The sequence below is a fragment of the Salvelinus sp. IW2-2015 genome, linkage group LG19, assembly GCF_002910315.2.
Source record: "Salvelinus sp. IW2-2015 linkage group LG19, ASM291031v2, whole genome shotgun sequence".
Lineage (NCBI taxonomy): Eukaryota > Metazoa > Chordata > Actinopteri > Salmoniformes > Salmonidae > Salvelinus > Salvelinus sp. IW2-2015.
In genome coordinates this window covers 5,280,835-5,304,936 of record NC_036859.1, presented here as the reverse complement: position 1 = coordinate 5,304,936, position 24,102 = coordinate 5,280,835, and the positions used below count along the sequence as shown (strand labels likewise).

The 24,102-nt window shown below is 44.8% G+C and overlaps 1 protein-coding gene across 1 annotated transcript in view; it reads left to right on the top strand.

The window, feature by feature from the left end:
• The first annotated feature begins 936 nt into the window (after positions 1-936).
• The window catches only part of LOC111978946 (sterile alpha motif domain-containing protein 10-like), a 146,691-nt gene continuing 123,525 nt past the window's right edge, over positions 937-24,102 (top strand). Inside the window, 1 exon segment of the mRNA XM_024009194.1 lies at positions 937-1,101. Within this exon segment, the coding sequence (XP_023864962.1) occupies positions 1,089-1,101 (13 nt within the window). The 5' untranslated portion in view covers positions 937-1,088.

The following is a 24,102-nucleotide window of genomic DNA, read 5'->3' as shown; positions in this document are numbered from 1 at the left end:
WTCCCCAAARGMACAAAGTAAGAATCTGTTGCTCTGCCCCTGAACAAGGTAGTTACCCCACTGTCCCAAGGCTGTCATTGTAAAWAAGAATTTGTTCTGAACTGACTTGCCTAGTTAAATAAAATGAGGGCCCTCTTTGACCATCCTGTGCTCTGAACTTGTGTTTTTCTACTGTCATCCTGATTCTTTCATCAGGAGTAATGGATTCAAGTTGATYAACAACCATGTCCAGACGTCCTCTGTAATCAGACAAATCTAGTTACTGGAACAACACAATGCCTGGAATTATCTCTGTTCCATTCATGTGATTATTCTTCATCTAATCAAATGACCTCGCAATATCCTACAATTTATAATTGTTTTATTTATTGCTATCTTGGTCATTGCAGCAATTGAGAAAGATTGAAGAGGACAGTTGTGTATCAGAATGGTCTACTCTAGGCTTTCCCCCAATGGATACATATTTCTCTTATCATTGAATAGGCTATTTTTTAGCATAAATGATTAGCCAATTAGGCTTCATATTATAGCCTTGGGGTCACGAATTACCTTCTGCCATGGGCTGATATTTTTCCTTGAGTGGATGGTCAGGGGGTCAGAACCATAGTAATAAGTCATTTGTACACTGCAAATTGACCGGAAGAATCCCAAACAGATATAATTCCACACCTTTACATTGGGGTGTGATCACACATGCCTCTATGCGTGGGAATACTCGGGAACAGATTTCCTAAATTAAAATCAATCTGAGCTGATATCCTGGTGATTTCACAGTCCAACAACGAAAAGTATCATAAAATAAACACACACAAAATAAGGTTTCGTTGGTGACCTCTTGTCTCTCGGCGGTCAGGTACGAAAAGGGGGAGGGGTTAACAACAAGAGATTCGATTGGTAGCTGACTAACGAAAACAAACGGTCGGAGGAGACGGCGTGCTCTGTCTATCAGTATACACCGTGCCTCATAAGCACCCAATAGGCGAGTGACAAACCGTGCGCTCTCACACTTTGCCATCCTGCCAGATACAGAGAAACAATGGGAGACGATAACTGAGGCAACCACAAAGAGATACACACTGAGACCGACTATGGCTGTGGACGGTAAGAGCGCTGTTTTAATTATGAAACAACTCATTTGAATCGTTGGTATATCTTTTGTAAAATAGAGGTAAAGGTATTTGTATTAAGCATTAGGTTACATCGGGGGCTTCTATCCCTCCCAGACCGGTGGTGGGGGTTCTCTTGTCAACATCAATAACAACATCTTTACTTACTTAGCATATTAGGGTGAATTTATGAGGACGTCAATAACTGGGGGACTTGTAAGATATCCTCTTGTTCTTTGTAAATGTTGCATGAAGATCAACATCCGTAGAGGATAAATAACGTGGGACATTGCCGTGTTAGAATTTCTAGGAGGTTTGAACTGGTATATCAGTAGTTGGTCACTCACATATTGCGATTTGTTTCATTGGCCTCAGTCCTTGGAAGTTATCTTTCATGAGAACCTTGACTGGGGTGGGTATAATTTGTGGAACGTTCCAACGGGTGGGTATAATTTGTGGAACGTTCCAACAGGAATCTGTTCCAAAAACGTAAAGTACAAGGTTGCCAACAAACAACGCATACAAAGTAGCACGATCAATTCACCTGGCTAACTAGCTGCCGAATAGGCATCAACCCACCACGTAGCTTATTCTTAATGTTTGTCCACAMGCTACCAGAGTGAGGACAGACATTTTTCGGAATAAACGTGGTGAGTGAAAAACGTAATGAAATAGCCCACTCCATACCCGGTATTTTATTCTGCCGCTATACGACTTTGTATGTGTTGTTTGTTGGAAACCTTGTTATTTACGAAGTTTTCGGGAACAGATTCCTGTTGGAACGTTCCACAAATTATACCCACCCTTGACTGTGTCCTATTGGGTTTTGATGGGTGGACTTCACTGCATTAAAATACGCATTTCTGGYTTGAAAATTACAGATTACTTTCCCACAAACAGACAGCTCTCGGAGTTATTGACACTGTCACACATACTCTGCTTCGGCACACCCCACGTGTGTTGGGGGAATTGAACAGGGCCCGGTTTCCCGATAGCTARGGAATTTGGGTTTAGGACTGTTTTTAACAATGCATCTTTCCTACAACGGCCGAAGTAACATGTGTTTCCCAATTCATCAGGTAGAGAGAKTMTTCGCTAAGTGTGTGGTTGAGGCATGTGTCAATGCTAATAGGTTCCCGAAAGAAAGGCAGTTTACCCTAACATTATAATTATTCCACTATACTGATGACGGATCAGCTCCTAGAAAGATATTATCACATATGGCTGCAAATATTGCYGCGGCTTATTCTAATGTTTACTTTAGCCAGCAGATCCGACCCGCTTGCTTACAGCACGCCTCGATCACACCGACAATAWTTTAGCGTTTTGGTACACCAGAAGTACATTKATTTCTAGTGAAACGCTGCGTTTGCTTTACAGCATTGTGTTGCAGAAGCAGTTTCAGTGCGTTCTGTGTGGTGCATGCTTTATCATCAAATGCTTTATGCATCAAATTGTATTTGTAGATGGCTTGACAGAAAAGGTAGCAGAAGGGGAATGTTGAACTTTTGTCGCACACATAAAAAGACTSTAGGTGTGATCGAGGAATTACAGCTGCACTAGGGTCGAACAGACTTCCTGTGTAGACTAAGACAGAGCCGAGCCACGTCTTCTGAACCATATCTCGCAAAGGCTCTGCAATGTCTTAATCTACACAGGACTGCTTGTTCCACCCTAGTGCAGCTGTAAGCAAGCGGGTTGGATCTGCTGGGTAATACATTCTCTACAATAATGCTTTAAATATGAATTTGGCAAATCATTGTGCACGTTATACATCCATAAATATTTTGAAGCAAAAATGACAGATGGTAGCCAACAATTAGCAAAATAGAAATCAATTGGATTAACATAAAATTAATTTCAATATCATTGAATTATATAGGCCTATGTAGTAGGCTATTTATCTATTATTTGCAGTCATATTGGGTTTCAATTTAAACGTATATTTATCATTCGCTTGTTTGTCACAATTGCAAATATGTTGCCAACTTTGTATTTGTAGTCAACTCCTTTGTGATTGTTTACATGAAGTCAACTCCTTTGTTATTGTTTACATGACAACCGGCAATCTTCCCAGCGTGAAATAGTTCCCAATCGTTCTGATTGTGTCGTGATTATGACGTCATGTTGTAAAAATTCTCACGGTGTGAAATGTTCCCAGTTCAATAATTGCACGTGCGTCTCTTTATGTGGATGGCTGATCTTGTGCGTCTCTTTATGTGGATGGCTGATCTTGTACGAATGTTTCTCTCACACCCTCTCCCTTGATTTAGCTACACTGTAAAAAAATATTGTGCTCCTTTTACTTGTAGGTAACTATTTGCATCAGATTTTCAAGTAAATCGAACAAGGAGGATCTTTTTAAGTATAATAGACTTCACTTTTAGTGTATTACAAACCCAGATATATTAAGTGCAAACAACTCAAAAATTCCTTTCACTCAATTTAATTTTATCAGMTTCAGAACAATATTTTTTTTCTCCTTCAAATCAAAGAAATAATGTTATAAGTTTTATATACTTAATGTAATCAGTTACAGAACTAATATTGTATGTTRAATTTGCTGAATTTACTCAATATTGTAATTGATATTCTATGTTTTATCTACAAATGTTTTTTGCTCAGTTACTTATGGTACTCAGGTTAGTAAAATGTATTTAAATTGGGTTCCTACTACTCAAATATATACTCACAACTATACTTAAAAAGCTGATGCAAATAGTTATCTCAATATACTTGGGATAATTTAGGTGATAGTTTGGGATTAGCACTTTGACCTCCCATCTTGTACAGTTTGGCAATAATTCTCTGGTGGTCTGTGTGCCCCTTAACAACAAAGTGAAATTTTAACAGAAATGTAAATTAACGATGTGTCTTAATAGACTTTACACAAAGCACAATATGAACTTTAGCTCAAATACCTCATTCAAACTGTTTTAGATGAATCAAAACATGGGTTTTCAAAACATACATTGCTCATATTGTTACAAAATATATGGCAAATTGTCCCTTAAACCCAACTCCGTACGCACTACTGAAGCCCATATGGACATATTATTATTTTGACAGGTCTAAGCATTCTGGGTATAACTCCACCTTGCCTCCTTAGGTAAAGTTACATCCAGATAGCTTGCACCMGACTAATAATCCTGACAGATATCCACTAGTGCATATGGACTKAGTTTTAAAACAAAGCTGTTTTTTTAAACAGGAATGGACAATGTCTCTTATGACTTCACCTGACAAAGAGCATCATGTAAACTGTAGCTCCTATACCACCTAGCTTTTCAGCTTACTGAGTAGGGTTTAGACCACAGTTTGGGAGTGGCCCTGTGACAGTTCTCATAGATATCTTTAGATATCTCTGAAAACAAGTAACTTCATCTTTAGAGCTTGGACCCGTGGGGGAGGTCCTGAGATCATCGAGTTCCAAGAATACTTTTTTTGGAACACCTCAAAGGTATACTTCAGTTCTTTGGGGTACTTTAGATTTAAGCCCTAGATGAGGCCCATAAGCAAGGTACATGACWGTGAAACACTGGAAACACTAGCAATCAGGGGAGAAAGGCCTGGGTCAGGGAGGTGACCAGGAACCCGATGGTCATTCTGACAGCGCTCTAGAGTTCCTCTGTGGAGATGGGAGAACCTTCCAGAAGGACAACCATCTCTGCAGCACTCCAACAATCAGGCCTSTATGGTAGAGTGGCCAGYCYGAAGCCACTCCTCAGTAAAAGGCACATAACAGGCCGCTTGGAGTTGGCCAAAAGGCACCTAAAGACACTCAACAAGATTCTCTGGTCTGATGAAACCAAAATTGAACTCTTTATCTTGAATGCCAAGCTTCAAGTTTGGAGGAAACCTGGTACCATCCTTATGGTGAAGCATGGTGGTGGCAGCATCATGCTGTGGGTAATTTTTCCAGCGGCAGGGACTGGGAGACTAGTCAGGATTGTAGCAAAGATGAACGGAGCAAAGTACAGAGAGCTCCTTGATGAAAACCTGCTCCAGAGTGCTCAGGACCTCAGACTGGGTCGAAGGTTCACCTTCCAACAGGACGATGACCCTAAGCACACAGCCAAGACAACGCAGGAATGGCTTCGGGTCAAGTCTTTGAAAGTCCTTGAGTGGCCCTACTAGAGCCCGGACTTGAACCTAATCGAACATCTCTGGAGACCTGAAAATAGTTGTGAAGCAACTCTTCCCATCCAATTTGAGAGAGCTTCAGAGGATCTCCACAMGAGAATGGGAGAAACTCCCCAAATACGCGTGTCAAGCTTGTAGCGTCACACCCGATCCATTTTAAAACAAGACTGTAACGTAACAAAAAGTGGAAATAGTCAAGGGGTCTGAATACTTTCAGTGGGACTGTATGTACAGTGCATTATTAAAGTATTCAGACCCCTTCTCCTCTTCCACATTTTMCTACGGTACAGCCTTTTTCTAAAATCGATTAAATTAATATTTATTTGATCAATCTACACACAATATCTCATAATGACAATGCAAAAACAGGTTTTAAGACATTATTGCAAATGTATTAAAAATAAAAAACAGAATACCTTATTTATGTAAGTATTCAGGCTTTGTGCTATGATACTCAATTGAGCTCAGGTGCATCCTGTTTCCATTGATCATCCTTGATGTTTCTGCTTGATTTTGGAGTCCACCTGTTGCAAATTCAATTGATTGGACATGATTTGGAAAGGTGTGTGTGTGTGTGTGCGCGTGTACACAAGGTCCCACAGTTGACAGTGCTTGTCAGAGCAACAGAGAGATCCTTGATGAAAACCTGCTCCAGAGGGTTCAGGACCTCAGACTAGGGCGAAGGTTCACCTTCCAACAGGACAATGACCCTATGCACACAGCCAAGACAACGCATGAGTGGCTTCGGGACAAGTCTCTGAATGTCCTTGAATGCACTGTGTGTGTGTGTGTGTGTGTGTGTGTGTGTGTGTGTATAGAATGGTGTATATGAATAGAAAAGGTGTGTACACCAGTAGTTTTACATAGGATGAGGCTTGACTACAATTCCTTATATGCAATTGAAGTGTGTAAAAAAGTATGTAATCATTATTAAAGTGAATAGTGTTCAATGACTTTGTACATAGGGCAGCAGTCTCTAAGATAAGAGCGTCTGCTAAATGACTTAAATGTAAATGTAAATGTAAGATACCGGGTGGTAGCCGGCTAGTAACAGTGATTCAGTTTCAGGGCATTGTACTGGGTGGAGTCCGGCTAGTGGTGACTATTTAACAGTCTGATTGCGTGGAGATAAAAGCTGTTTTTCAGTCTCTCTCATTCCCAGCTTTGATGCACCTTTACTGTCTCRGCCTTCTAGATGGTAGCGGGGTGAACAGGCCYTGGCTTGGGTGGCTGAGGTCCTTGATGGTCTTCTTGACCTTCCTGTGTGACCGGTTGCTGTTGATGTCATGGTGGGCAGGCACTGTGCCCCCTGGAATGCATTGGGCTGACCTCACCACCCTCTGGATAGCCCTGCGGTTGTGAATGGTGCAATATCCGTACCTGGCGGTGATATAGCCCGGATGGATGCTCTCAATGGTGCAGGATGCTCTCAATGGTGCATCTGTAGAAGTTTGTGTCTTGGGGGGCCAAGCTGAATTTCTTCAGCCTCTCGAGGTTGAAGAGGCGCTGTTGCGTCTTCTTTACCACACTGTCTGTGTGAATGGACCATTTTCAGGTTGTCATTGATGTTTATGCCGGGGAACTTGAAGCTTTTCACCCTCTCCTCTGCGGCCCCGTCGGTGTGGATGGTGGCGTGCCTTCTCTGCTGTCTCCTGAAGTCCACAATCACCTCCTTCCTTTTGTTGATGCTAAGGGAGAGGTTKTTTTCCTGGCACWTCTCCGCCAATGTCCTCTCTTCCAGCTCTCCTCATTGTTGTAAATCAGGCCTACCTCTGTTCTGACATCAGCAAACTTGATGACTGAGTTGAAGATGTGCATCTCCACACAGTTATGAGTGAACAGAGAGTACAGGAGGGGGCTGAGCCTGGTTGCCTATCTTCACCACCTGGGGTCGGCACGTCAGGAAATCCAAGACATCCAACCCAATTCCAGAGTGGGGTTCAGACCCATGGCCCGAGCTTAGGGTTGAGCTTGGAGGATACTATGGTATTAAATGCTAAGCTGTAGTCGATGAACAGCATTCTTACATAGGTATTTCTCTTGTCCAGATGGGATAGGGCAGTGTGCAGTGCAATGGCGATTGTGTCATCTGTGGATCTGTATGCAAATTGTAGTGGGTCTAGGGTGTCGGGTAAGGTGGAGGGGATATGATCCTTAATTAGCCTCTCAAAGCACTTCATGATGACAGAAGTTAGTGTTATGGAGCGATAGTCATTTAGTTCAGTTACCTTCACTTTCTTGGGTACAGGAACAATGTTGGACTTCTTGAAGCAAGTGGGGACAACAGACTGGGATAGGGAGATATTGAATATGTCAGTTAACACTCCAGCCAGGTGGTCTGCACATGCTCCGAGTACYCGGCTAGAGATGCCATCTAATCGTCAGTGYGAACAACATCCTCAATGCACTTCCTGATGAACTCAGTCCCTGAGTCAGTGTATACGTCAATACTATTCTCTGATGTATCCCGGAACATTTCCCAGTCTGCGTGATCAAAACAATCTTGAAGCATAGATTCCGATTGTCAGACCAATGTTGAACTGTCCTTACCACAGCTGCTTCCTGTTTAAGTTTCTGCCTATAGAGTGGAAGAACAAAATGGAGGCATGATCTGATTTTCTTAAGGGAGGGTGGGGGAGGGCCTTGTAGCCATCCCGGAAGGGGTAGTAGCAATGGTCAAGAGTGCTCGATGAGCAAGTTGCACAGGAGATGTGTTGATAGAATTCGGAAGTGTTTTCCTCAAATTTCCTTTGTTAAAGTCCCCAGTGAAAATAAATATGGCCTCAAGATTTGTGTTTTCCAGTTTGCACAAAGTCCGTTGAGAGCCGTCTTGGGGGGGTTATACACGGCGGTGAAGGAAAAAAACATTTTCCGAGAGATAATGGGGTCGGCATTTGATGGTGATGTATTCCAGATTGTGAGAACAAAAGGACTTGAGTTCCTGTACGTTAGGCCAATCACACCACGGGTAGTTAATCATGAAACATACACCACCAAGAGTTCTTTCTTTCTGTCTGCAAGATGGACGGAGAACCCCGCTGGCTGAATGGTAATAATGCAAGCAACTTTTCTGAGCAAGCAATGTAGGAAATAACACAAAAAAATACTAGAAAGTTGTCTAGGAACAAGAAATAGGGTGACCATGTCTGTTGGTGCCATCTTGTCTTCAAAAAGGAAAATAATAATTCTGTCAATGAAACATTTTTGGGGATGAAAATAAAGGCATACTAAGACAATAGAAATGTGACACAGTGTGTTAATGATAACAAATTAGTGCAGGAAATGAAGAAATTGATAAACATTCTGGAAGTGAATSCTGGAATTGAACAAATTACTATAACTATAACCATAGTTTGAGTACCAGAAACTACAAAAGAGGATTTTGATTCCCATGCAATGTTCTATAAATCGGACTACTTCACTGTCAGTGTTGTCCTATTATTTTAGGTTGAACAGTATAAAGCAGTCAGAGTGYAGAAAGTMCATTAAAACCACTTAGAATTKATTTGTTGCGATCTAGGGCCATGCACTACCCATACAGCATATTTAGAACTTGTATTATTCAATAACATCCAATTCCACCAAAAATGAGAGAAATACTGTGAAATTATTTGTTTTTGGTTTTCATAAAAAAACTTTTAAAAACACTGTTAAAGTACCAGGTCGATAAGCAGTATCGGCAAGAGTAGTAATACCGTTGAGATCTTAACGATACCCATCCCTAATGCTAACTGGATAACAGTCGTTCAGGTTCTTGCTAGCTAACCAAATGACACCTGCATCTCTAGCTGTATATAGCCGCTGAAAAACAATATGAGGGGAAAAAGTCACTCACCCACTACTCCAAAGGCATGACATGACATGACATCCTCCTAGCAGCTAGCTATCTAGCTAACCTTAGGCTCCGTGTTTTTAGCTTGCTACATAAATAGATACACTAGCCTATTAGCCACGTTATGACTGACTTGTGATCATTGCTAGTTTGATTGTATTGACATTCCCAGCCTTAGTTACATTCGTCTGTTTTCGTCCAGAACATTGAGTCATTGAAACCGAAACAGTGCATCCCGACTGGAGGCAGCAAACAATGTACCAAGCCAGCTGTGATTTACAACTTCATAGCAATATTTTTGGGACTACCAAGAAATGTTTTGGTGAATTATATCAATCATGCGTTGAACTATATCAAACTATTCTTCCAACAATGCCTAAGTGTACATCATGGAACGTAGAGTCAAATGTAACCTATTTTTAAAACCTCTTAAAAAGTTGGTTTTGTAGCATAAACTGGGGAATTTTATATTTTTTACTACTATTATGATTTCCTGCTTTTTTTTATATCTGCAAAGTAGTTAAAACGCTGTCAGTTCCACTTTAACCTTTAGGTCACCGGTTACTTTCCGTGCTAAATGTGAAATGTTTTTTGCGATGGGAAGTAATAGTTGTACATTTCGATTGGGAAATGCTTAGTGGTTGTGTTTTTCTATTCTTATGATTGGAACCTACTGGCTTATTATGGTCTGCTTATCCTTTAACATCATGCTGTGTGTGACTGCTGTCTTTCCACCAGCCCTATGCAGTGCTGTAGTAGTGCCTGGAGGTGTGTGTGTAATATGTATGTATATATCCCAAGTGATCTGCCCAGCGAAGCAAAGGCACCGCATGTGAAAATCCTGTTTTCCTATCGATTTCTCAGATTTTCAAGAAAAAATTAAATTGTTTAAAAAATACAAAAATGTGATSGTCTAAGTCCACAACAATGCTTAAACCAGATCAATKTGATTGGGTGGGCKTGTCAGGGCCTGGTTCCCCAATGGGTGGGCCTGTCCACCCAGGCCCAGCCATGTCTACGCCCCTGATGCAAACAGCACATGATGACAATTGCGCATCACAAATAGCCCACTAACCAACACTTAGGACTAAACATTTTCAATACCTGGTTTGCATACCCATTGTTGTCTTAGTTAGCATTTACCCGTAGATATCATAAGTTGAAAGGTCTTTCCTACCCTACCGGCTACGGATGTCGTTCTTCTGTGAGCTGCTCCATGCCAAAACCAGCTGAGAGCTGAACACTCTTGCTGCCTGCAGATGATATTCCGCTGAAACTAGGGTGTGTACGGCGCACGTGAATATATTTCACGTGATGCCCACTGAAAAAAAAGTGGGTATACGGTTTATACCTGCATTTACCCTCCCCTACACCACTGGCCCTTTMMMTTTTACAAAGAGTGCACTCCTACATGAGTGGGCTGGTATTACAGTTCTTTCAGAATCACGAACCTGGTCTCAGAGGCCACATATTGAGTGAATAATCAGGAATATATTGTTCCTGGGACAGTAGCCTACTAGCCCTAGCTAAATAAGTAATCAGAGGAATAATCAGTTAGTCACCGAGCCTTCACCCCTATTGGCCAGTGCTGTACCAGCCAGGTCCGTGTGTCTCCCTTTCTGTTCCTGCCTCCTGGAGAAGTTCACCTATTCATTGGCTGCTGGTAGAGGTAGGCTGCAGCAGAGAGACCGATTGTCCTATCTATAGGTAATACCCAGTTTTACTTAAGCATCCCTCATTTATGCTGCTGCAGACCCTAGAGCAGCTTTCCTATTACATTATTATTATTTCTCTCACCATGTTGGCGGTTGGTGAACCCGGTTCAGCTGCCCTTTGTGCCGGGTAGGTGAAGTGTTCCCATTTTTAACCATTTTATTTGTCTTGAGGTAAAAACTCTGCCTTCCCGGCAGGCCCGGAGAGCAAATCAAGTGCACTATAGGCTTACCGCTGACCAATCGGATGGCTCAGATTACCGTGTCCGCTATAAGGTAGCAAGCTAAAAAAATAAAAACTACAGCAAAGCTGGTACTGTGAGATTTCAAAATGTTTAAGACCATGACTAGAGACACTGTCAACGAAATACAGCAAAGAGCTTCTGTTTTTTTTTAGTCAGTTAATGTTGACCTTCTTKCTCGGCAATATCAACACATTGTCAGCCATAAAATGTCCACTCGCGCTACAACAAGCACTGCAGCTGCAATGAATGAGTAGGAAAGTGTATCTATAGGCTTGCGTTATTAGCTGATTGGGTCTTTTTTACAATATAGAGGAATTTCACTTTCTCTGTTCGTAGGAGCAGCAACGTGAATTTGAGCATGACCCTCAGTCTGCTGCTCTGTCAGTCTGCCGAGGCTGACCATCAGATGCAGGCACCATCAGCCCAGTAAAATAAAAATGTCAATATTGAAACGTATGCTCACTCAGCTGTGCCTCACAAGTAATAAAACAACTGATCTATTACCGGTGTGGTCATATAGCCTACCTCAAWWWWTMTTTACATGGCACGAACAACAGTACATTGGCAGGGCAATTGGATTAAAGCCAATATGTAGTAATAATGTATTGGGATTACTCAAAGTAATCTTGACCCTAGAGCCYTGGCATTACTCTGACAGTGTATGTGTGCCTCTGTATCTTTTAATGAGTGTAGCTAGTCTTGGTATAGGAAGCAGCCCAGTAGTCGGAATCACAGTGTGTTGGTTATCTCTCTGTGTGTCACTWCATTGATCCGGTCATGTGACTGATTGGCTCAGCGAGTGCTCACCTAGTTTCCAGGTCTGAATTAGCGTTGGACTGTTTTCTTTCTTTTCTGTTTTTATTTGATATCCGCCCTCGTAGTTTAAGTTATGACGTCCTTGGGAGATTCAACCAGACATCTGGCCGCGTCATCATGTCTCATTGGCGCAACAATACAAATGCTGACAAATCTTGAGACTATTTTTCTCAATTGAACATTTTCTCCCGACTGATTCTCCATGTACGAAGCCGAACACGGTGTGTGTAAAGAAGGTCCTTATCGGACAGTTAGTACAACAGTATGAACAAGTTTTATGACCGTAGCTGGTAGATGTGACCTAGAGTCAGTGGCCATTCCGTAGTTATATAATAACCAACCCACGTATTGAGCAGATCAGTAATCTGCCCTGTGTGTGTGTGTGTGTGTGTGTGTGTGTGTGTGTGTGGGGAGCAGGGCCAAAAGGGGAACGAGTGTTAGCTTTCCTAAGACAAACACCTTTCTCGTTTTCTCCCTTTGGTTGGCGTTGCCAGCAGGAGGCCCCACTGGCCATTTGTTGGCTTTAGGGGGCTTGTGAAATGTGATACAGGAGACTACACGGGTGTGTGTCTGTGTGTTGCAGTCTTCTTTCTGCAAATGTATGTGTTTAATGTCTTGAGTGTTAGCGACCAAATGCAACAGTTTCTGTCAAAGATGTCATAATGTCACGGATTAACTCTCCATCTCTCTGGCATCGGCCCTCTAGCACAGACAATGGCATTTGTTCGGTGTGTGTGTGTATTTAGTTACATCATCTGTAACCTCTCTTTGCCCTCTCCATCCCTCTTGTCCTCTCTATCAGCAGGCTGGCTCATCTGTACTATGTTTAGCCTGGTTATCCAGTCTGTTCTGGCTCATCCTCTCACTACACACACACTGAACTGGTGGATAATGGCATCTCATTTGGCAATGAAATGCTGAGAGAGGGAGGGAGGGATGCTGAGGGAGGGAGGGATGCTGGGAGAGGGATGGAGGGAGGGATGCTGGGAGAGGGATGGAGGGAGGGATGCTGGGAGAGGGAGGGATGCTGGGAGAGGGAGGGAGGGAGGGATGCTGAGGGAGGAAGGGAGGGATGCTGAGAGAGGGAGCCTGACCCAAACCTTAACCCTTACCTTAATCATTTGGAGTTTGTGCCTAACCTTAAGAATTCAGCGTTAATGCCTAAACTTAACCTTGGAACGATACAGKGAAGTAACCAAACACATCTTGAGCTCCTGTTCACCCGARCTGGAGTTTCTGATGCTAAAATTCCGACCCAACTATATGCCGAGGGAATTCACGTGTGCTGTTATCACAGCTGTGTCCATAGCCCCATAAGCAGCAACTCAAGAGGGAGCCACCAACACAGATACTAGTGAGATGCTGGATCYAGGAGGTAGACTCAATGCTGCAGGATTGTTTTTGGAATACTGATTGGAATATGATCAAAGATTCATCCACCAAGTCTCAGCCAACAACATTGAGGAATATACATAGTCAGTCACAGGCTTCATTTGGAAATGTTTTGATGATGTTTTACCCACAATAACAATCAGYACATACCCTGAATCAACTGAGAAATCCGTACAATGCTGTCGTGTCTTGGCTATCATTAATGTGAATACAATTAGTTAATCAATTTAATTAAACAATGTTTAATTTTTACGATGATTAAATTAAATCCTGTAACAATTAACTAATTTAGCAATCTTGGGGCACCACGGAAAAAGTTTATTTAACGAGTTACCGTTTTCCAAGTTAACTCTTGAAGATATAAATATCTCTTACATTTCAGTCATCAATCAGTCATTAATGAATTTTTGCCTTCTATCAGTCTCATTCTGAATGTTGCAAAATCCTTTATCTGATATCTAGCATAAAGGATGTATCAGCGAAATACAAATTTGCTTAATTATTTATTTACTAACTWGCTAAATAATCACACAGAATTACATAAACACAAACAGAATAGCTTACACATTGATTACTACATAACACAATGAAAGGTCCCTAGTGGACTAAACCGATATGACGGCTTGTTACACCTAATGAAAAGGGAGGGGCATGTAAGAAAGAGCGGGAGAAAAAACAAAGGACTTCACTATCGTACGTACAGCTGATAACTATGCTCATGGAAATGCTAATATTTTGCACAAGAACGGCCGCTCATTCGAAAATAATTGCAATATACATATTTACAATTGTATGCTTTTTTGTCTATGAAATCGCCGGTCCATTTTCTGGAGAGTCAGTCGACAAAGTCTCTGGTTGTCTACCAGAGGTCACCATGTCCTTTGTAGTCGTAGCTTGTTCACTTTTAGAGGGGGGGAGGAAAATCTGGTGCCTATGATCCTACCCCAACAGGGCATTTCTGAAAATGCTGAGAGCATTCAATGTGAGCAGAACGGACCCTGARGACTTGGTGGCACATGACACGTACAAGGCAAGCAGGTACGAGCTCCGCAAATCAATGGATATAAAAAATCGAATCGATGTTCGACAGATGAGCTTAACACATTCTTTTCATGCTTCGAGGCAGACAATACCGAGCCATACAGGAAGACCCTCGCTGATCCGGAAGACCAGGTGCTTTCGCTCTCCAAGGCTGACGTGGGCGAARGAGTGGCGCAGCAGTTTAAGGCACTGCATTTCAGTGCTAGAGGTGTCACTACAGACCCTGGTTCGATTCCAGGCTGTATCACAACCGCCCGTAATTGGGATTCCCATAGGGCGGCGTTCAATTGGCCAAGCGTCGTTAGGGTTTGACTGAGGTAGGCCGTCATTGTAAATAAGAATTTGTTCTAAACTGACTTGCCTAGTTAAATAAAGGTCACAAAAAAAAAGACAAACTCTCGAGTAAATACTCACAAAACTGCCGGCCCAGACGGCATCCCTGGCCGCGTCCTAAGAGTGTGCGCTTGAATGGCGGGTGTCTTCTCAGACATCTTCAACTTGTCCCTGTTCCAGGCCGTAGTCTGCACTTTCTTCAAGGCACACTAGACCCACTCCAATTTGCCTACAGATCCACGGAAGATGCCATTTCCATCGCTATTCACATGGCCCTAGCAAATCTGGACAAGAGAAACACCTATATGAGAATGCTGTTCATTGACTACAGTTCAGCATTCAACACTATTGTTCCCTCAAGATCGTCATRAAGCTCAGAGCCCGGGGTCTGGACACTACCCTCTGCAACTGGATCCTGGACCTCCTGYCGGGCAGAACACAGGCTGTGAGGATAGGCAACAACACCTCCTCTACACAGACTCTCCCCGAGGATGTGTCCTCAGCCCTCTGCCAGTTTCTACCCTGTTCACCCACGACTGTGTGGCTCTGTACGACYCCAACTCCATCAAGTTTGCTGARGACACCATGGCTGTAGGCCTGACCGACGATGACAAGTCTGCCTGTAGGGAGGAGGTAAGTGACATTGTGGTGCCAGGACAGCAACCTATCCCTCAACGTCAGCTAAACAAAGGGGTTGTATACGGCCCAGTACATCAATGGGGCCGTGTTCCCACACATCCAGGACATCTACTTGAAACAGTGCTGAGGAAGTCCCGCAGCATCATCAAAAACCCCACACACCTCAGCAACGAGCTGTCCTCTCCCTTACCGTCGGGCAGACGGTATCGGAGCATGAGGTCTGATACCAACAGCTCAGAGACAGTTTCTATCTACACAAGCCATCAGACTGTATCAGAGCATGAGGTCTGATAGCAACAGGCTCAGAGACAGTTTCTATCTACAAGCCATCAGACTGCTGAACACTTGAACTGGACTGACTCTTTGCACTTTAGCAAATAGGCACTAACTTATGCACACACACCCACACATACATCTATACAGTACATTCATGCTACACACATCACAACTGCTGCTACCAGACTCTTGRWMACTATTGSTAATACTGTACAATTTATACACTTGAGCCCAATCCTCCCTTTCCTGATACATATGTAAATGTTGTACTTTCAATTGTGCCTTTCTGTATTATACTTTTGCTAAAAAATYTATTCTATTCTACAAAGGCATTTACTTTATTCGTATTCTTATCTTTTTAAAAATGTTTTATTGTTGTTGCCTTGTTGAGAAGGACCCTGTAAGTAAGCATTTTGTTGGACGGTGTATACCATSTGCATCCTGTACATATGACGACTAAAACRTAAGGACACAGGGAGGAAGACCGGGAGCAGGGTGAAGAGAGAGAAAGAGAACAGTGTGGGGAGGGCGTGTCTGATAAACATTTACACATCAGTCTGTGCGTATGATAGGAGTGACGTGTGTTCTGAGCGGCGCAGGCAGTCTTGTGGTTTCGACATTAGCTTAATTGGGATTGGGATAATTGTCGGCAATGAGGGAGAGCTTCTCGACGGTCCGATCAGACCGTCTCCTCCATTTCTCTCTCATCCCCACCCTTCCCATTTCACTCATTTTCTTCTGAAGCAATGAGGCCTTTCTCTGTTCCGGTCCAGTGGTTTTGTTCTGGCTCCAAATTGTCCCCCTCCTCCTCTTTCTTCTACTCTCCTGCTTCATCCCCCTCTCCTCTTCTAGAATTAGAGAACGCACAGGCCCGTATCCAATATCTCTCCTTTAATTGGTGTTCTARGGCAAGAGAGCGGGGATGGCGGTTATACTTATTAGGTAGATCAAATCAAATCAAAGTTATTTATATAGCCCTTCTTACATCAGCTGATATCTCAAAGTGCTGTACAGAAACCCAGCCTAGATGTGATTTATACAGGGATTTCGTCCGTCACGCACAACACACTACTTAAGTTACCAATCTAATGGAAGTCCGTGTCCAAACTCAGATAAACACACACACAAACAAGGCAATCAGTGCCTTCCATCCTATGCTAAAGAAAGGGGGAATGGGCACACATAGATATGCAAGACCTTTAGTTCAACAGGTCAACATTCACWAGGCCGCAGGGCCAGARGCATTACCAGGACGTGTACTCTGAGCATGCACTGACCAACGSGCACGTGTCTTCGCTGACATTTTCAACCTCTCCCTGACTGAGTCTGTAATACCAACATGTTTCAAGCAGACCGCCATAGTCCCTGTGCCCAAGAACACGAAGGTAACCTGCCTAAATGACCACRGACCCGTAACGCTCACGTCTGTATCCATGAAGTGCTCTGAAAGGCTGGTCATGGCTCACATCAACACCATTATCCCAGAAACCCTAGACCCAATCCAATTTGCATACCGCCCCAACAGATCCACAGATGATGCAATGTCTATTGSACTCCACACTGCCCTTTCACACCTGGACAAAAGGAACACCTATGTGAGAATGCTGCGGACTACAACTCAGCGTTTAACACCATAGTGCCCTCAAAGCTCATCACTAAGCTAAGGAACCTGGGACTAAACACCTCCCTCTGCAATGGATCCTGGACTTCCTGACGGGCCGCCCCCAGGTGGTGAGGGTAGGTGACAATACATCCGCCACGCTGATCCTCAACACAGGGGCCCCTCAGTGGTGCATGCTCATCCCCTCCTGTACCCCCTGTTCACTCATGACTGCACGGCCAGGCATGACTCCAACACCATCATTACGTTTGCCGATGACACAACAGTGGTAGGCCTGATCACAGACAACAATGAGACATCTATAGGAGGAGGTCAGAGACCTGACCGTGTGGTGCCGAATAACAACCTATCCCTCAACGTAACCAAGACTAAGGAGATGATTGTGGACTACAGGAAAAGGAGGACCGAGCACGCCCCCTTCTCATCGACGGGGCTGTAGTGGAGCAGGTTGAGAGCTTCAAGTTCCTTGGCGTCCACATCACCAACAAACTAACATGGTCCAGCACACCAAGACAGTTGTGAAGAGGGACGACAAAACCTATTCCCCCTCAGGAGACTGAAAATACTTGGCATGAGTCTCAGGTCCTCCAAAAAGTTCTACAGCTGCACATCGAGAGCATCTTGACGGTTGCATCACTGCCTGGTATGGCAACTGCTCGGCCCTCGACCGCAAGGCACTACAGAGGGTAGTGCGTACGGCCAAGTACATCAACTGGGCCAAGCTTCCTGCCATCCAGGACCTCTTTACCAGGCAGTGTCAGAGAAAGTCCCTAAAAATTGTCAAAGACTCCAGCCACCCTGGTCATAGACTGTTCTCTCTGCTACCGCATGGCAAGCTGTACCGGAGCGCCAAGTCTAGGTCCAAGAGGATTCTAAACAGCTTCTACCCCCAGCTATAAGACTCCTGAACATCTAATCAGATGGCTACCCAGACTATTTGCATTGTCCCCCTTCCCCTCTTTTACGCTGCTGCTAACCTCCTATTATCTATGTGTAGTCACTTTAATATCTCTACCTACATGTACATATTACCTCGACTAACCAGTGTTTATATATATAGCATTGGTACGGTTATTTTTTCTGCTCTTTAAATATTTGTTACTTTAAGTTATTTTACATTTAAGTCATTTAGCAGACGCTCTTATCCAGAGCGACTTACAATTGGCGGCATTCACCTTATGATATCCAGTGGAACACCACTTTACAAGTGTGCATCTAACTCTTTCTAAGGGGGAGGGGGGGTTAGGAAGGATTCTTTATCCTATCGCGATTCCTTAAAGAGGTGGGGTTCAGGTGTCTCCGGAAGGTGGTGATTGACTCGCTGACCTGGCGTCGTGAGGAGTTTGTTCCACCATTGGGGTGCCAGAGCAGCGAACGTTTCTGGCTGGCTGAGCGGGAACTGTACTTCCTCAGAGGTAGGGAGGCGAGCAGGCCAGAGGTGGATGAACGCAGTGCCCCTTGTTTGGGTGTAGGCCTGATCAGAGCCTGAAGGTACGGAGGTGCCGTTCCCCTCCAGCTCCGTAGGCAAGCACCATGGTCTTGTAGCGATGCGAGCTTCAACTGCGAAGCCAGTGGAGAAGCGGAGGAGCGGGGTGACGTGAGAGAACTTAGGAAAGTGAAACACCAGACGGGCTGCGCGGCGTTCTGGATGAGTTGTAGGGGTTAATGGCACAGGCAGGGAGCCCAGCCAACAGCGAGTTGCCAGTAATCCAGACGGGAGATGACAAGTGCCTGGATTAGGACCTGCGCCGCTTCCTGCGTGAGGCAGGGTCGTACCTGCGAATGTTGTAGAGCATGAACCTACACCGGACGTCACCGCCTTGATGTTAGTTTGAGAACGACAGGGTGTTGTCCAGGATCACGCCAAGGTTCTTAGCACTCTGGGAGGAGGAACAAGTGGAGTTGTCAACCGTGATGGCGAGATCATGGAACGGGCAGTCCTTCCCCGGGAGGAAGAGCAGCTCCGTCTTGCCGAGGTTCAGCTTGAGGTGGTGATCCGTCATCCACACTGATATGTCTGCCAGACATGCAGAGATGCGCGATTCACCACCTGGTTATCAGAGGGGGGAAAGGAGGAAGATTAATTGTGTGTCGTCTGGCATAGCAATGATAGAGAGACCATGTGAGGATATGACAGAGCCAAGTGACTTGGTGTATAGCGAGAATAGGAGAGGGCCTAGAACAGAGCCCTGGGGCACCAGTGGGTGAGAGCACGTGGTGCGAGACAAGATTCTCGCCACGCACTGGTAGGAGCGACCCTGTCAGGTAGGACGCAATCCAAGCGTGGGCCGCGCCGGAGATGCCCCAGCTCGGAGAGGGTGGAGAGGAGGATCTGATGGTTCTACAGTATCAAAGGCAGCCGATAGGTCTAGAAGGAGAGAGCAGACGGAGAGAGAGAGTTAGCTTTAGCAGTGCGGGAGCGCCTCCGTGACACAAGAGAAGATGCAGTCTCAGTTGAATGACTAGTCCTTGAAACCTGACTGATTTGGGATCAAGAAGGTCATCTGAGAGAGGATAGCAGGAGAGCTGGCCAAGGACGGCACGTTCAAGAGTTTTGGAGAGAAAAGAAAGAAGGGATACTGGTCTGTAGTTATTGACATCAGAGGGATCGAGTGTAGGTTTTTTCAGAAGGGGTGCAACTCTCGCTCTTCGAAAGACGGAAGGGACGTAGCCAGCGGTCAAGTGAAGTTGATGAGCGAGGTGAGGTAAGGGAGAAGGTCTCCGGAAATGGTCTGGAGAAGAGAGGAGGGGTAGGGTCAAGCGGGCAGGTTGTTGGGCGGCCGGCCGTCACAAGACGCGAGATTTCATCTGGAGAGAGAGGGGAGAAAGAGGTCAAAGCACAGGGTAGAGCAGTGTGAGCAGAAACCAGCGTGTCGTTTGACTTAGCAAACGAGGATCGGATGTCGTCGACCTTCTTTCAAAATGGTTGACGAAGTCATCGCAGAGAGGGAGGAGGGGGAGAGGATTCAGAGGGGAGGAGAAGGTGGCAAAGAGCTTCCTAGGGTTAGAGGCAGATGCTTGGAATTTAGAGTGGTAGAAATTGGCTTTAGCAGCAGAGACAGAAGAGGAGAATGTAGAGAGGAGGGAGTGAAAGGATGCCAGGTCCGCAGGGAGGCGAGTTTTCCTCCATTTCCGCTCGGCTGCCCGGAGCCCTGTTCTGTGAGCTCGCAATGAGTCGTCGAGCCACGGAGCAGGAGGGGAGGACCGAGCCGGCTGGAGGATAGGGGACATAGAGAGTCAAGGAATGCAGAAAGGGAGGAGAGGAGGGTTGAGGAGGCAGAATCAGGAGATAGGTTGGAGAAGGTTTGAGCAGAGGGAAGAGATGATAGGATGGAAGAGGAGAGAGTAGCGGGGGAGAGAGAGCGAAGGTGGACGGCGCGATACCATCCGAGTAGGGGCAGTGTGGGAAGTGTGGATGAGAGCGAGAGGGAAAAGGATACAAGGTAGTGGTCGGAGACGTGGAGGGAGTTGCAATGAGATTAGTGGAAGAACAGCATCTAGTAAAGATGCGGTCAAGCGTATTGCCTGCCTTGTGAGTAGGGGGGAAGGTGAGAGGGTGAGGTCAAAGGCAGGAGAGGAGTGGAAAGAAGGAGGCAGAGAGGAATGAGTCAAAGGTAGACGTGGGGAGGTTAAAGTCACCCAGAACTGTGAGAGGTGAGCCATCCTCAGGAAAGGAACTTATCAGGGCGTCAAGCTCATTGATGAATCTCTCCAAGGGAACCTGGAGGCGATACATTTTCTTTTGTATTTTTATTAACTACATTGTTAGTTAAGTGCTTGTAAGTAAGCATTTCACTGTAGGTCTACTAGACGTTGTATTCGTCGCATGTCACAATTAACATTTTTATTTGATGATCATCATTTGGTTACTGGACGAGCACTGGAATTGTTATGGGCCAATTTATTATACAGATAATTTATTATGKCCTTTAATTTTTCGTATGTTCCTACCTGTACACACACTCTCTCTCTGTCAACAAGGGAGGAGGAAGGATCTGAAGAAGGCAAGGGAGAACATTGTAGATCAATGAACACTATTGAAAATGTGTAGTTGCATTGATATTATCATGAGTACCGCACATAACTCTACCCAAAGTGCTACTGTTGTACAAAGATACCAGGTTTGAATATAGATTAGATAAATATGGGCCTAGATGACTATTTTAAGTCGTAGTTCATCTAACCCGTGAGTGTCTCTGAAGCCTAGTAGCACAGGCTGTGGAGCTGTGTCACGTCCTGACCATAGTGCTTATGTGTTTTGCTTGTTTTAGTGTTGGTCAGGACGTGAGCTAGGTGGGCATTCTATGTTGTGTGTCTAGTTTGTCTGTTTCTGTGTTCAGCCTAATATGGTTCTCAATCAGAGGCAGCTGTCAATCGTTGTCCCTGATTGAGAATCATATATAGGTGGCTTGTTTTGTGTTGGGATTTTGTGGGTGGTTGTTTCCTGTGTCAGTGTTTGTGCCACACGGGACTYTGACGGTTAGTTCGTTTGTTATTTTGTATAGTYTCTTGTTTTCGTGTATATTAAATCATGGAAACTTACCACGCTGCACATTGGTCCTCCGATCCTTCTCGCCTCTCCTCGTCCGAGGAGGAGGAAGAGCTAGACTGCCGTTACAAGCTGTCAGTTTTGGTGAGCAGGATCTGACGTGTCATCCCGACCTCCCACTCCGGTCTGTCCTAGTTCCAGGTTACCACCTGCAAGACTCGAGACAACACTCCAAGCCTGAAGACCAGAGAGGAAGATAAAATGTGAACACTTTCTCTGTTACTAATATCCCTCAAACTACCAACTGGGGTAATTTTGACCCCAGAGTCATATTTTTTGATCATAGACTGAAGGTGGTTTTATTTATAATATTTCATGACTTTGTCACTCAACTTGTTCTTAATAAATCAAAATCATTCTTTTGTGTTTCTGTATCAATATGGATGTAACGAAGTGCGCTGAGAGTCAGGAAGCAAGTACAGGGATTGAGTGATTTAATCAGTAAATGAAACATAAAACAAAACAAGAAACACGAACAATGCACAGACATAAAACTGAAACAAACATTGACGCCTGGGGAAGGAACCAAAGGGAGTGACATAGGGAAGGTAATCAGGGAAGTGATGGAGTCCAGGTGAGTCTGACGACGTGCAGGTGCGCCATATGGTGACAGGTGTACACCATAATGAGCAGCCTGGTGACCTAGAGGCCGGAGAGGGCGCACACGTGACAGTACCCCCTCCCCGATGCGCGGCTCTAGCCGCAGGAKGCCACCCAAAATGACGATCCCGGAGAACAGGAGCGGACCGGTCACCTCTCCTGAGGTGAGGGAAACCTGTCGGTCCGGCTGAGATGCGGGAGCATGGCAACCTAGAGCGCCAGAGAGAGCATACGTGACGGTACCCCCTCCCCGGCGCGTTCGGCTCCAGGCGCAGGATGCCAACCAAAGGGACGATCCCAGGGATCTGGAGCGGACCGGTCACCCCTGCTGATGCGTGGGAACCTGTTGCCAGCTGGGGCGCGGGAACCTGACAGACCGGCTGAGGCAGGGGAGCCTGACCACAAGCCGGAGGCCTGAGCCGGGACCTGGCTGAGCGCATGAGAGCCTGTAGCGGCTCACGGACACTACACATCATCCCATCAAAAAATAAATAAAATGATGCTTCCCTTAGGTGAGCGTCATTCTTAACATATGTGCGCTGAGAGTCGGACGCCAAGATCAGGGAGTGAGTGATTTGAATCAATAAACAAAACAAAATCACGAACACCGCACAGACATGAAGCTGGAACAGAAACAATAACGCCTGGGGAAGGAACGCAAAGGGAGTGACATACATAGGGAAGGTAATCAATGATGGAAGTGCATGGAATCCAGGTGAGTCTGGATGATGTGCAGGTGCTCCCGTAACGATGGTGACACGGTGTGCGCCACAAACGAGCAGCCTGGGGGCACCTAGAGGCCGCGAGAGGGAGCACACAGGACATTGGCCTTTTTAAATTGCCATATAACAAATCTGCCAATGGTATAGTTACTTGATAGAACTGCATACAGATTACACACGACAGCTCTATTGGGTGTCTTCTCCAAAAACTCCATAAAACCGGGTTATGCTTAGGGTAACCTTAAGTTATTATAGGGCAATCAAAAAAAAAAAAAAAGCATTATTTTGAATCCAAGTTTCTCTGGATACATAATATAAGTTATACATAGTGCAATTTGGAAAATGTTCAGACCCCTTGACTTTTTCCACATGTTTATGTTACTGCTAGGGATGCACAATATATTGGTGAGCATATAGTAGCTAAAAATGCAACATTGGCATCGGCTGATGCCTAGTTTAACACGCATGTGCAAAAACCGATGTCAAAGCTGACATGCATACGTGCATAAGTAGATGTAGTAAAGGACGCCAGAACAATACAGCACTAACACAACAAAAGCAGAAAAATACTAAACCGACACTTCCAACAACTAACAAGTTTAAGTTGAGAAGTCGTTTGAAAGGGGTAAGAAAAAATTTCAGCGAGAACTTAAAGGCAAAATCCATTCAACGCCAAGATAATGGAATTCATTATGCTGCTTTGCTATGGCCATCACGACTGACCTGTGGACCAGCGCGTCTGCCACATGAGCATGTTGAGTCTGACAGCACAGTTCGTCGGAGGAATCGGAGGAATTCGTACGGATTGAAAGCCGTATTGCATTCCTCAGGAAGTGCTGGTACTCAAGCCGCTGCTGCCATTTCAATGACATTTGAGAACATGTTTGAAACTTGGAAAATGAACACACTCCTACGCGCCATTCGAACAACTGACTCGAGAAATCAACAAATGAACTGTGCTGCAGCAGACGTGATACCCCTGGCAGGGATTGAAACGCCTGCTCAACAAAATGGACAAGACAGAAACGACACAGTGCGCACCGTGGAAGAGAGGGCCACGGACAGATCTCTCCTC